This window comes from Penaeus vannamei, chromosome 13 (assembly GCF_042767895.1).
Source record: "Penaeus vannamei isolate JL-2024 chromosome 13, ASM4276789v1, whole genome shotgun sequence".
NCBI lineage: Eukaryota > Metazoa > Arthropoda > Malacostraca > Decapoda > Penaeidae > Penaeus > Penaeus vannamei.
In genome coordinates this window covers 17,942,561-17,955,060 of record NC_091561.1, presented here as the reverse complement: position 1 = coordinate 17,955,060, position 12,500 = coordinate 17,942,561, and the positions used below count along the sequence as shown (strand labels likewise).

At 46.2% G+C, this 12,500-nt stretch overlaps 1 protein-coding gene across 1 annotated transcript in view; it reads left to right on the top strand.

Moving 5' to 3' along the window:
* LOC113803880 (uncharacterized) overlaps nucleotides 1-12,500 on the top strand; it is a 15,571-nt gene that overhangs the window by 296 nt on the left and 2,775 nt on the right. Inside the window, exon 2 of the mRNA XM_027354692.2 lies at nucleotides 7,126-7,188. Coding sequence (XP_027210493.1) covers nucleotides 7,126-7,188 — 63 coding nt within the window. The remainder of the gene's footprint in view (nucleotides 1-7,125; nucleotides 7,189-12,500) is intronic.

The following is a 12,500-nucleotide window of genomic DNA, read 5'->3' as shown; positions in this document are numbered from 1 at the left end:
AACAAGAAAAAAGTGTGAATCGTGATTGCGAAAATCGTGTGCGTGTGATTTTTCATTTGTTATCAGAGGGAAACGAACGCAGACGGGAATTATCAGCAAGATTCCGAAATAACACCCTGGCCGAGCGACCGCCGTGAGGATATACACATTATCGGTGATTTGTATGCCGCACGAGTGTGTTCTCTTTAGATATATCGTCAGCATTATGCCGGAATTAAAAGGAGTTCGACTGTAACGTATTAGGTATTGAAGGTCGACGCCGGGGAGTATAGTTCACAACTCCGACGAAAAGTTTTACGGGTAGAAGTTGTAATTTTTGAACTCGCGGATAAAATTCCTTTAGTGATGGTTTTAGGTCGTGATCGCCGGCAATTCAGAAAATTATATTTTATTCGAGTGTTCGAAGAATTATTTGATTTTATGCTTAAGATTCTATTGCTGGTTGTGTATGTTTATTTTTATAGCAAATTATTTATCTCGAAATTAAAGTATCGGCTAAAGAATTTTAAGTGGAATGAAACAATTTTCAGTATATCCATAAATATCAAAGACCGAACAAAACTTACCATAATCTCTAACTTTAAATATAAATATATATTTAAATATCATAAGCGTCCAATAAAAATGTACCAATAAGCGATCAAAATATGAATAAATACACCATTAAATCAAGGTAGACTCCACTACACCTTTCATCCGACGGCCGTATCTCGTCCTCGAAGGGAGGCCGCCTCTAAACGGTCGAGGCGGAGGTTCATAGGCCACTTAGCGCTGCGACGGCGACACCCTTGCCTCTTCTCGACGCCTTTAATCACTGCTAAAAGCCCAGCGCTGTCAATGTCATCTATTCATGCCATTCACACTGCCTTCTGACTCGTATGGAAAGCCCCCCCCCTCCTTTCTCCCTTCTCCCTTATTTCCCCCCTCCTCCCTTCTTCTCTTCGCCTGTCGTTCTTCTCTCCTCCTCTGTCCTTTCTTGTCCCCTTCCTGAATAGCGAGGTAGGCCTTCTATGGGGCTGCTGCGACGGCGAGGGTTAGCGACAGGGAAGGGAAAAGGTTGTGACAGCCGTATTTATATGTTTTGAACGGGGGTTTCAGTTCTATATGTGTATCTTCCGTGTGGGGAGTTTTTGGAGTTAAGAAATTTATATCTATATCCATTGCGTTAAATTAAATGGGTGGGATTTTATGACTCGCGGCTTAGGAGTGTTCAAAAAGAGTTAAATAATCAGTGGGATTTGAATCTCTCTCTCTCTCTCTCTCTCTCTCTCTCTCTCTCTCTCTCTCTCTCTCTCTCTCTCTCTCTCTCTCTCTCTCTTCTATTTTCCCGCGAGGACGGGAACTAAAGAGGGTATGTCTGAACGTGCGCTACGGTTGTCAGAAGGACACAAGAGAGTCCGACTGGGCGCTCTTTTGCGGGCTCAGTCTCTGGAACGGACTCTTGTCGAGAACCCGTTCGTCGGTCGTTCGTCTTTATCCACTGGCTGGAAACCGATGGCAGAAATGGTGATGGTGATTTTTATTTTTGGCTGTTTATAATGCATGGCGAGTGTGGGTTGTCGTTATTTTCTTCAAAAGGAGAGGCTTTGAGTCGTGTATGTTTGGTTGGGTGTCCGGCGGTTGGTCGTGTGCATGGGGTGTGTATGATGTATTTCTCGGTCGTATGTTTATATGTTTCATATTATATTTGTTTTTCTTGTAAGTTCTTTTACTATTCTCTCTTATTTTCACCAAATTTCTCCAAATGTTTATCACCCACCCCGTGCCACTTAACCCTATTCCTCGCTCCCTCTTTTTCTTCCCCCAAAACTCCTTTCTCAGGGGAAAAATGTCTTTGTCCCCTACAACAATAGCAAGGCAAGAAATCAGATGGGAGAGAGAAGGCCTTTGGGTAGGGGGGGTTAGGGGAATCTTCCCTACGATCTCTCCTGTCTAGGGACAAGAGGAGAGGGGTAGGGATAGGGAGGGAGGAGGAGGGGGACGAGATCCGCAGGAATTCTAGGTAATTAATGCTGTCTAGGCGGTGACTTGTGACATTTCCAGCGGGATAACGATGCGCGAAAACAGGGCAGACGGTCAGATTTACTGCTGCTTCTTCCAGGGGGTCTCCGGAATTTCGCGGCCGAGGCATTTTTCCCGGCGCTCGGGCTTCGGTTTAGGGAAATCGGGAGACTTTCGCGAAGAACGCTAATGAACCTTCGACGCATGATAGCGAATCTTAAATACTTGTTTATTTTTTCCCGCGTGTAAGGACGACTCTCCATCGAAGAGGTTTGACTGTAATTCCTTCTCGGGCGATTTTTTTAGCGTTTTTACTTGTCCCTCTTCACTTTTTTTATGCCAGGAGAATTTACGTGTCTGGCGAAATTCATATGCCATAAAATCTTGCTGAGTTGACACAAACCGCCCCTGCTAGCACCATCTCCAGCGTCGCGGTCAGTGGCATGCCCACGGTGACAGTCATTAATTTTCGCCACAGTGTGAGACCCCCTCCCCTCCTCCCCTACACCCCACCTCCCCGTCATACAGAAGGTGCCCCTATGGAGCTTCCGTAGCTTGGTGGTGAAGGGAATTCCACGTATTGATATGAACAATGGCAATGGAAATGCGTTATGGCTAGATCGGTTTTAGATTTTGATGGAAATGCGGTGTATACATATTTATATATTTTTCCGAATGAGTGAGTGCGAGCGGGGTTTGGCGGGTCCGACGGCCGGTAGCTGGTCATTACGGGCGAGTCCAGCAGGGTCTCCCTCCCCCCGCCCCCCCTTCCCCTCGCCGCTACCTGATGCCCGTGAGTCTCGAAGGCGCACGGACAGGAATACTAATCACGTCGCTTTTACATCATTTCACTTTTCTTTACTATTTTTTTCTTTATGTGTGTGATAGTGAATTACGTTCCTCTTGCCTTAAAAATGTATTTGATAACCTGATTCACTGGACCTTTTCATGCGAAGTGACTTACGGTCCGATACACGGTTGTTCGGTCATTGGTATCGGCTTAATTAATCGGCGCTGCGTGTACTCGCTGCGGCCGCAAGATATCGCACGGTCTCGCTGCCGACTTGCTTTCGTCCGGGCGTTGCGTGGCGCTCGCCCCTCGAGCTTGCGTGGCTTCTCGTGGTCGCAAAATAACCCTTGATAGAGCCGAGATTAGATCGTCCGCTGTCTTTTTAACTGCGTCTCGCGTGTTTGCAGCGGGTGTAGTAGTCCTCGTGTTTTTTAAGGTCCGTGTTGAAGAGGTAGTCTGGAAGGAAGGGGAGGGATGAAGGTCATTTTCTCGTCCGAAGCGAAACAAAACGGGAGCAGGGAAGGTCAGCGGCGGTGCAGGTCCCAGGCCCCTCTCGCCGTGCACATTGGATCGACCTGGCACGGTTACCCACACGTGTTATTGCGGCCCTATTAAGAGGCCTTGCGCCTTCCGCTCTCCGGTGCCTGAGTCGGCGAAGGGGTGGGGGGGTCGCTGTCTGTTCTGTTGCTTACTTTTGAATTTGATTTTGAGCCGAAGAGTAAGAGTGGGAGTTAGTAGAGCGCTTTGCCGGGGCGTCGGTACCACTGGCTGGGCACTCCCCTCCCCTCCCCCCGGGCGAGCCAGACTTCCACCACAGACCCAACTCGGGTCTGATATAGTAATATTGTTATTTTTTCTTTTCTTTGCGGGTTCGGGAGTGGCTCACAATGCCTACACGTCCTCTGGCACAATGAAACAACGGGAAGGGAAGTTTTTTCCTCCAGCGGCCGACTGTTCGAGCTGTCCCTTCAGGATAAGTCGCGGCCCTTCCAGAGTTCCGTTTTGTTTTCGGAGCAAAGGCTCCATCATTACGAGGGACACGGAGGAACAAAGCCAAATACCCGGTTCGCTGTTGAGGAAATCCGTCTGATCGTCGTTTGGCCAGTGATCAGCTCAGGTAGCTGAGGGCAGCGCCTGGCTCCTGTGCCCCGGGCGAAGGTGACCTCTGGACAAAGACCTTTTCTATAAAACGGATTTTTGGGCATTTAGAAGACAAAAGCGGGAGGAACTAATGACTCGGGAGTTTGGTTCCTATTGAGGCTGCTACTGTCGCGCGATGACTGCGGTCAAGAAGTCAAACGTCCTCCTGCTTCGGCCGGTCTGCCCGCGATGCTGCTCCGGCCGAGGTGTTGTCTCGGGGGCCGGCCAGGGTACGGATAATCTTCACTACATTCTTCTTATCAAAGCCCCCGGACGGCAGACCCATGTCAAAAGGCCCCATGCAGTTTTTCTAAATTGATCTCGCAAGCTTCTTAGGGTCTTCCTCGAGTCAAACGAGTTTTGTGTGTTCCAGCATGAAAGGGGAGCCCTCCCATCAGTCAGGGCGGCTCAAGTGTAGCAGCCCCCGCCCCTCGCCAGTCCCGTAGACACGCACGTAAACAACCTTCAGGACTCATTGTGTAGCCGTCCCGCTCCCTCGAATATAAACGGCCGAAGCTTCAGCACTTCCTAATGTCCCCGGCCTCGTCACACACTTGACATGACACGTGAATAGCGACTCCCTTACTAAATGGAATCTAATCCTTCGGCAAACGGAATCTAATCCCTTTCTCTGACACCTCACCGTTCTTACAGGCGGGCTTTGGAAGGGATTTGTTACTTAACGAAAAAATAATACATCCATACACATGCCTTTAGTGCTAAGTAATTCACATCATCCTTTAAGAAGCGTCGGCTGTCATAAATATTTTTCATAGTTCGATCTTGATCAGCGGTTCGCATCTGGCCGGGACCGGAAGAGCCATCCAGACCTCTATAACGAAGGCCCCGAAGCTACGTCGATCGCGCAGGAAGTTAAAGGCCTATCACGTCGGGAGCGGAAGTGGCAACCGCGGTAGTTTTAAGGCCTAACCCTATAGGCTTCACATAGAGCTTCATTATTCTAATCACCTCTCATTCTCCTGACAATGACGATAATATCAGATAGCGAGCGTCCGTCTTTTGATATTTACTTCGCTTTGTATCGCCGTACACTGAACTTCGCTGATGGAAAGCGATAGGAAGAGCCATGACAGATCTATTATATCTCGGGAGTTCAAGGCGGCGGCAGAGCAAGATTTCCGGAGGTCATGTGGTGACCGTTACAATCGGAGGAAATCGTAAATACTACTGAGGCTTTCTTTCTCTTATTCTTTCTTGGGCTTGGCGATATATCATTCATTTGGGTTCACGCACTTCAAAGAACACACACAAAAAAAAATCACTGTTTTACGTTTCCTTTTCCCTTTTCTTTGTTTTTATATCAGCCGCAGCTTCGTTAGGTATTCAGATATTATCAAGTAAAGCACAAGACCTTTTTTTTAACAAACGACAGAATGACACGATAATATAAACAATCTTGATTGATTCAGCTCGCGTAAGACTAATGCAAGCCTGGACCCGCGTTGTGTCCGGCCCCATTGTTCGCGAAGGTGATCCGTCAGCGACCCGACGCCTGTATTGGCTTCCCTCATTCATTGGCCTCTTAATTAATGGATCGCCCTGGCTTGCTGGGAGACGCTCTTTCTCCTGCGGGACTGAAGATGTTGGATCTTAACTCCCTTTTTAGCCGTCTTCTGCGTAGAGTGATTTATTGCAACTTTTATGCAATTTTTCGGGGTATATACACCGACGAATCTACCGTGGGAGATCCTAATCTGTTGTGTCACCCGGCCGTTAAGAGGGCTCCTTCCCCAGCCGCGGAGAGGGAGGACCTTCAGCCTGCGTAAGGAAAACCTGAATGATGCTTCTCCCTCAGGAATGTCTTCCGCGATTTTTATTATGTCTCAACCCCTTCGAGGTGGACGGATGTTCGTATCGAGTGATTCCGAAGGCGATAATCCGGGGTCTCCTGCAGAAGGGTTCGGTACCTGGCGGGGAGCGAGGCGACCGCACGGGGCATAAATCACCCACGATTGGAGGTGACGGCTTCGACCTGAGACACTTTTATTTTATGGGATACTTTTTCATCCGAGACACACACCCCACGACAGTCGTTATAAACGTCCGGCGCTTTTTAAAGACAGGGAAATTGATTGAATTTTCTTCTTCTCTTCTTCGCTTATTTTCTCATCTCTTCCTTTCTCTCCTCTTCTCCTATCTCTTCGTCTTTCTTTCGCATCAACCGCTGGGGATTTCAACGCTCGCGCAAGAAATGAGCAACACTTTGTGGGTTTCATTTCATACGTCGGTTCCTGAAACTAAATCTTTATTCATTACATAGTGTTACAGCCAATGGCCTCTTCATGCCTTGGAATATTCTAAAGGATTTACAAAGATTATTTACATTAGAACACTTGGAGGTGTGGTGCCCTCTCTCCAACTTCCATTTCACCTAAAGAGTTTCAGGTTCAAAATTCATCGCCTTTCTAGCTTTATGTCTTCAGGTGTTTGGTCAACAAAGTCCTCGGCTTATTTTCGTGTTTTTGTAAACGCAGGAATGGTCCGTGTCAACAGGTAATGGTTTACCGTGAAAACAGCTCGGCAAACACTCCTTGCCTTCGCCCGGCCGGCCATCCGCTCTCCCTCTGGACGCGGAGGAAACGCCGAGAGCTTTTCCATTGTTTCAGACGGGATGCGAGTGCAGGGCCTGTGGGTCTCGATGTTTATTTTGCTTTTCATTTTTTAAAACTTATTAATTAAAATGATAAAAAAAAACATTATACAAGATTTAGATATACGTTTTAAAGTCATGTCTTGGCATCAGTAAATGTAAATGTATTATTTTATTTTATCTATTTTTTTTTTGATAGGGGGTATTATTCCACATGAAAGTTGTCTGTTTAGGGGGGCAAGAGTTGGCGATGTGGGGGTGTAAGGAGAGGGGGTGGGGTGAGAGCCGGGGGGTAGGGGGTGAGGCTCTACAAACAAACTAACCGTCACAGCGTTTGATCAAGGAATGGAGTTTCTTCAGCCTTATTGACTTGTTTATATTTGCTCGTGTATTTGGCCTAGTTGATCCTAGTTTGCTCTCAAGGTTTATTTGAGTTCCCTCTGAGTTTCAGTTTATGAAGATGAATTGAGTAGACATTATTCGTTGAAATACATTATCTATTTACTTCTGTCTCCTGTGGTCTGAATAATTGTTTTGATTTAATGTTAAATATGTTATAATGTATTGTTATTTCTATTTTCAGTTCGAGAAAGACAGTTCCCTGCAAGACGACGCCAGCTGTCATCAGAACTCCAACTGCTTTATGGTGAGTAGACTTAAGGTCTAAATTCCTTTACTTTTATCGCATTATGCGACGTGAGTTGCAGCTTTCAACCAGTTAGCTGGAAATCTTGGTATTTTTAAAAAGAATAAGTCAATTAATGATGTTAAATACTTAAAAAGTCATTTTGTTTTCTGAAAAATACCACTTAATATCAAATTTGTTTAGATAAAACTCTTTGTCATTCATGAATAGAGATGGACAGACGTATACAATAGGTAAAGTAAACATCAGAATCTCAGGACTAGACAACAAACGGATTTTCCATCATTATCTCCCATACTGATCTCTGCTCCTCCGGCCATCTCTACTCCCCATCTCTCTCTCCAAAAACTCTTTCAATTCTCTCTCTCCGGCCGCATTCTCCTCCTTCCCCAAGTTCTCAATCAGATGTCCATTCACTTCTCATCGGTTTGGCTAGAAGTCCGCGTTTGGCTGTTATCATTACAAAGACTGACTAATGAAAGCGATTTAGTGAGACTCGCATCCCTGCTCTCTTATCTGATCGTTTCCTTTTTTTTGTTCTGGGGTTTAAGATGCTCTGTTTCTACTGGATCTCGGGTAAACATTTCATTATTTGTTTTTATTTTTGATAGGGGTTTATTCGCTTATGGGTTCCTGTTCGTTTTATTAAAAAGAAAACTCGTTTAACTTGTAATCTCACCTATGCTGTCACTTACTGTAAAAAGGTAGGTTAGTAAGGTTTTCTCGTCGCAAAGGAAAAGCTGAATAGCAACAGGAACGGCCTGATATCTCCTGAAAACTGGCCGGACGACCCGAGTCAGTTTACAGTATGGAATCTGCAGTTTCATCCTGGTCTCAGCTGGTCATTACGACGACTTAAGAGTTTCAACTGTGTGCAGATAGCGTCGACTCGGAGCCATTGTTCCTCCAGAGCCGTAGTGACCACACTCACGTTGGGGCGCCGGGATTATAGCCAATGTTGTCCCCTCGTGGACGGTAATGGCGTGCCTCTATCTTGACCGCTTGCTTTTGTCAATAAGAGTCTGAGAGACACGGTCTTGTGAAATCTTGGGAAACCTGTGGAGTGTCCTCAGAGCAACAGACGGTTGGGCGGCGGACGGAGGTGAGGGCCAAGGAATTAGTCTTTTGTATTTCTACGTATTCGCTTTTTGGATTTGGATGTTCTTCATTAGATTGTCAGACATTTACATTTAAAGTAAATTAATTGAGAAAAAAAAATAAAGCACGCAACTAGTTAAATATCAACCCAAGAAAAAACGGGATTGGATTCAAAACTACGAATGGAGGAGAAGTTACGCTTGATCACGGCCAGTGAAAAAAATATGTATAGTGGCATATAAAGACTAAACACCGAAGAATAGAGGCTTGTAAAAGTGGCAGTTCTCTCCACCTGGTGGCCGCGTGAATTCTTAAAGAATTCCCGTCCTTGTGCCTAAGGTCCCACAGTCTATCTCGCACCACCCTTGCTTAACATCAAATAACAAGATACAATCGATTCGAACCATTATGAGTCCCTCCCCCTCCCCCTCCCCCATCCCCACCCGCCTCCCACCTCCACATTCTCTCTCTTCCTCTCTCTCTCACCTGGAGAACCTATAACTCGGGTGTAAGTAACTTGTTATGGTTTTAAGGCCGAAGAATGGGTAAAAGATAAGAACAAACCTCCTCTTTCCCCCTTACTCCCCCTGCTTTCCCCTCCCCTTCCCCCTTGCTTCACCCTTCCCTCCTCCCCCTACTTCCCCCCCCCTTCCGTCCCCCATGCTTACCCCTTCCCCCCTCTCCTTTTGTCAGATTAAGTCCCCAGAGCGTGAAGATGGCGCAGTGGTATCGCGGCCGTAATCCCATCCCATATCTCTTCCTTGCATCGTATCAAAGGCTATTACCAAGACTGGGAAGCTTGATAGGGCGTGGAGGAGAGACTATAGCATTCGCGCCGTAAATCTTCCTTTTTGGAAATCGCTTTTAATTTTCGTTGCTCAGGAATGAACGCAGCTCTGACACACACACACACACACACACACACACACACACACACACACACACACACACACACACACACACACACACACACACACACACACACACACTGGGGACTGTAAAGCGCCATAAAAGACGTATAACGGATGTCGGAGGCGTTCGGTTCTCGCGCGGCGGGTCGGGCCCCTCCGGACGGATCCCAAACCTTCTCGGAAAGTTATCGTACAATGGGGGTCTTGAGAGAGGGTCGGGATGGCGTGAAATGCAGTCTTTGTGGGCCACGTCGCTTTTTGTGGGCGCGGTGGACACTTTACGTTGCCAAGGACCTCGTTACTCCCAACCCTCGTCGAGTCGTTTGGGAGTCCTGGCGTGGCTGGGGGGAGTGGGTGGTGGTAGGGGCCAAGGGCGTGAAATATGGGCGTTCGTAATAACGATAACGTGCTTCAAAGCCACTGTTTGGGAGCCAGTAGTAAGAAGGAAGGGGTCGGTGCGTGTATGGCTAACAGTGTCCGGTCTGGTCGTGTTATTGTTTTCTTTAAATAGAAAACGAATGGGATGCGTTCATGGGTCTCCAGGATACGTTGGAGTTCGGTTAAAGGAGAAATTTTGTTTTAGAGCCTTACGAAATATCATTACAATAATGAAAATGAAATGGTCAATGGGCTTCTTCAACTGCATTGCGTGATCATGTAAATAAAGTGTTAGTATATGGAAGCAAGGACTGGCGGTTCATTCCCCATTCCGCCTGAGACCCGGGGAAACAAGCAGACCCTTTTTGACAGGTCTGAAAGGTCTGGGGGATCACAGCCTGGACAGCTAAATTGGTGCGTCTGCCATACAACCGTAACAAAGGCATTTACCGTATCAGTGACTTTCTTGTGGTAGCTTCTGTGACGGGGATTTCTATAGCTGTCCTTTTCCCTTTTCCCCCCGTTTGTGTTCAGATTTTAGAAGTATATTTTGAGAAACTCGATGAATGTTGGACTCCTCGGGTGCGTGGGTGAAGTAAGGCAGCGGCGATGGGCTTCCCGCAAAACCCGGTTCTCTTCCTGCCTGACATAATCGCTTTAATGAGCAGGATTAACGTGATTTACAATATAATCAATTAATGGTTCTTTAAATACCCGCATTTATGTACCGATCGCCTTATGCATTTTGGTTTGCCGCCCGTTGCGATTCTATCAGCACAATAGGAGCATTACACGCCTTATGATGTCTCGAGTATTTTGGAGTCATCGGCGCGACAGGTAAACACTCAACAGGAGACAAACCCTCGCCTGATACAAGCGGTGTTGCCACATAAGCCTTTGCTTTCTGCCCTATACCAAGCCAAAAGAAAACACAAACACTTTTTAAACTTTAGAGGGAACGTCCATTAACTCGGTTAAGTAAGAAAAGGAAAAGGGGAAAAAATACCATGAGTCTCGGCATCCATCTTTGCAAATTGCTCCCGTGTTGGCAACCCGCACCAAATTGCCCGTCCGCCATTTTATTTATTGCGCCTGCGCTGTTGTGAGGCGAGCACTGCACGGCGCTCCCACTGCGCTTTCTTCGGCGCAGTTTACACAGAGATCATGATGTCAGAGAGGATGTTTAAAAAGCCTTTAAGAATGAAGGCGGAGAAGGAATCCGGTGAAATCATCAAATGCGATTTTCATTTCCCCGTCATTTCCTCTTTCTTTCATCGCAGCGTTCGTAATGATGATCCGATCCTACAAATGGCCATTTCATTATGCCTTTGTTGCGAAAAGCGCTCAGCTGACGGACAAGAGGTTTGGATTCCAAGCGTGCATAATGAGCGAAGCCGTAGGAGTGTCGGATCCAATCTGGGCCAGGAAGGGCTGCGGGAAACGAGTCTCTTTTGTTTCATATCGGCAAGTTAATGGATTTTCTTAAATATTAAAACCTCATCAACAATATTAATAAGTAAATTGATTTCATATAAACGTTAACGCATCTATCCAAGTATAATTTACAAAAATAAAATTAGTAATCATCATAAAACATGTAAAGATTGATGCGATGTTCTCGTGTTTCCTTCTCTTTTCTTTGCCATTGTCTCTTTCGACTTAATCGATGAACATCAAATTTATGTTATTGTCCATTTGTTCAATAATTCAATAGTTACAGTCGTGGAAGATAGAAGCACAAGGACATAAATTGCAGCGTGATTGTAACACACCGTGTATTTAATGTTAGCGGCGAGTTGAAAAGTCTTCGGCGCTCATTTGTTTTGAGAGGGAATTTATGAGGACAAAAGTCATGTTGAAATTTAGTCTCGACTTTGCATCTTTTAATGATTACCTGCGTGGTTTATTGACATACTTGAGCCTGTTATATATCTAATAGAGTCGGATCATTAACAATAATTATCTGCTTTCTCTTCTTTTGCGGAAGAAATGTACAAATAGTTTTTAAAGAGCATTGATCGGGAACCCATTGAACATCGTGCGTGTTCGCCTATAGAGGATCACAGGCGTCTATAGTCTGTAGTTTGCGCGCGAGATCTATAGACACCGAAGCCAAAACAAAAGACAAACAACGAAAAATCCTCCTTTGTCTGGGAGGGCTGGGTTCGAGATGATGTTTATAAATGAGCCTTCAACAAAAAAGAATAGTCGTAAAGCATAGTTAAGACTACGGAACAAGAGCCGACGAAGAGAGTCTATGGTTAAGTGTTAGAGAACATTACGCAACGATGAACAATGGGGGAGTCGGTGTGTATTGACCATTAGGCGAAGAACATACAAAGGATTCGACGATGGAGGTTTTGGGGAAGACTCGCTCATCTATATCCCCAGTTTCGGAATAAATAAGGTAAAAAATCACTGCCGGGTGCGATTTCTCTCATGCATAATTTAATTTTATTTAAAAAATGGAAATGAGAAACAGCGACGGTGAGCGCTTTCCCCGGACGGAAGGCGAAGGGCCACTCGGGTCCCCAGATGCCTTCAAACGGCCCGCCGTCCACCTGATATTTTCACCACTTGCTCGAATACGGAGAAAGGTAACCCGGTAACCAGTAACCCGGAACCCCATCCTTACCCTTTGTCCAGTACCTAATGACCCGACAGGTGACGACGGGTCAACCGGTAGTTTGAGGCAGTAATTACAGGTCAACCGGTAGTTTGGAGTCGACGAGGCCTTCATTTTCGCCGAGTCAGGTACGAGGGCAGCTGGCCGACCGTAGGAAGCCTTTGGGACATTGGTGTTGTTTATTCTGATAATTAGCCTGTTATTTCCCCATTTGCCGCCCGAGTTCTCGGCCGGGAAGGGGTAGTGGGAAGGGAAATGGCTGTCGACCCGTCATAATTTTCGGAAACGCAAGCATGTAT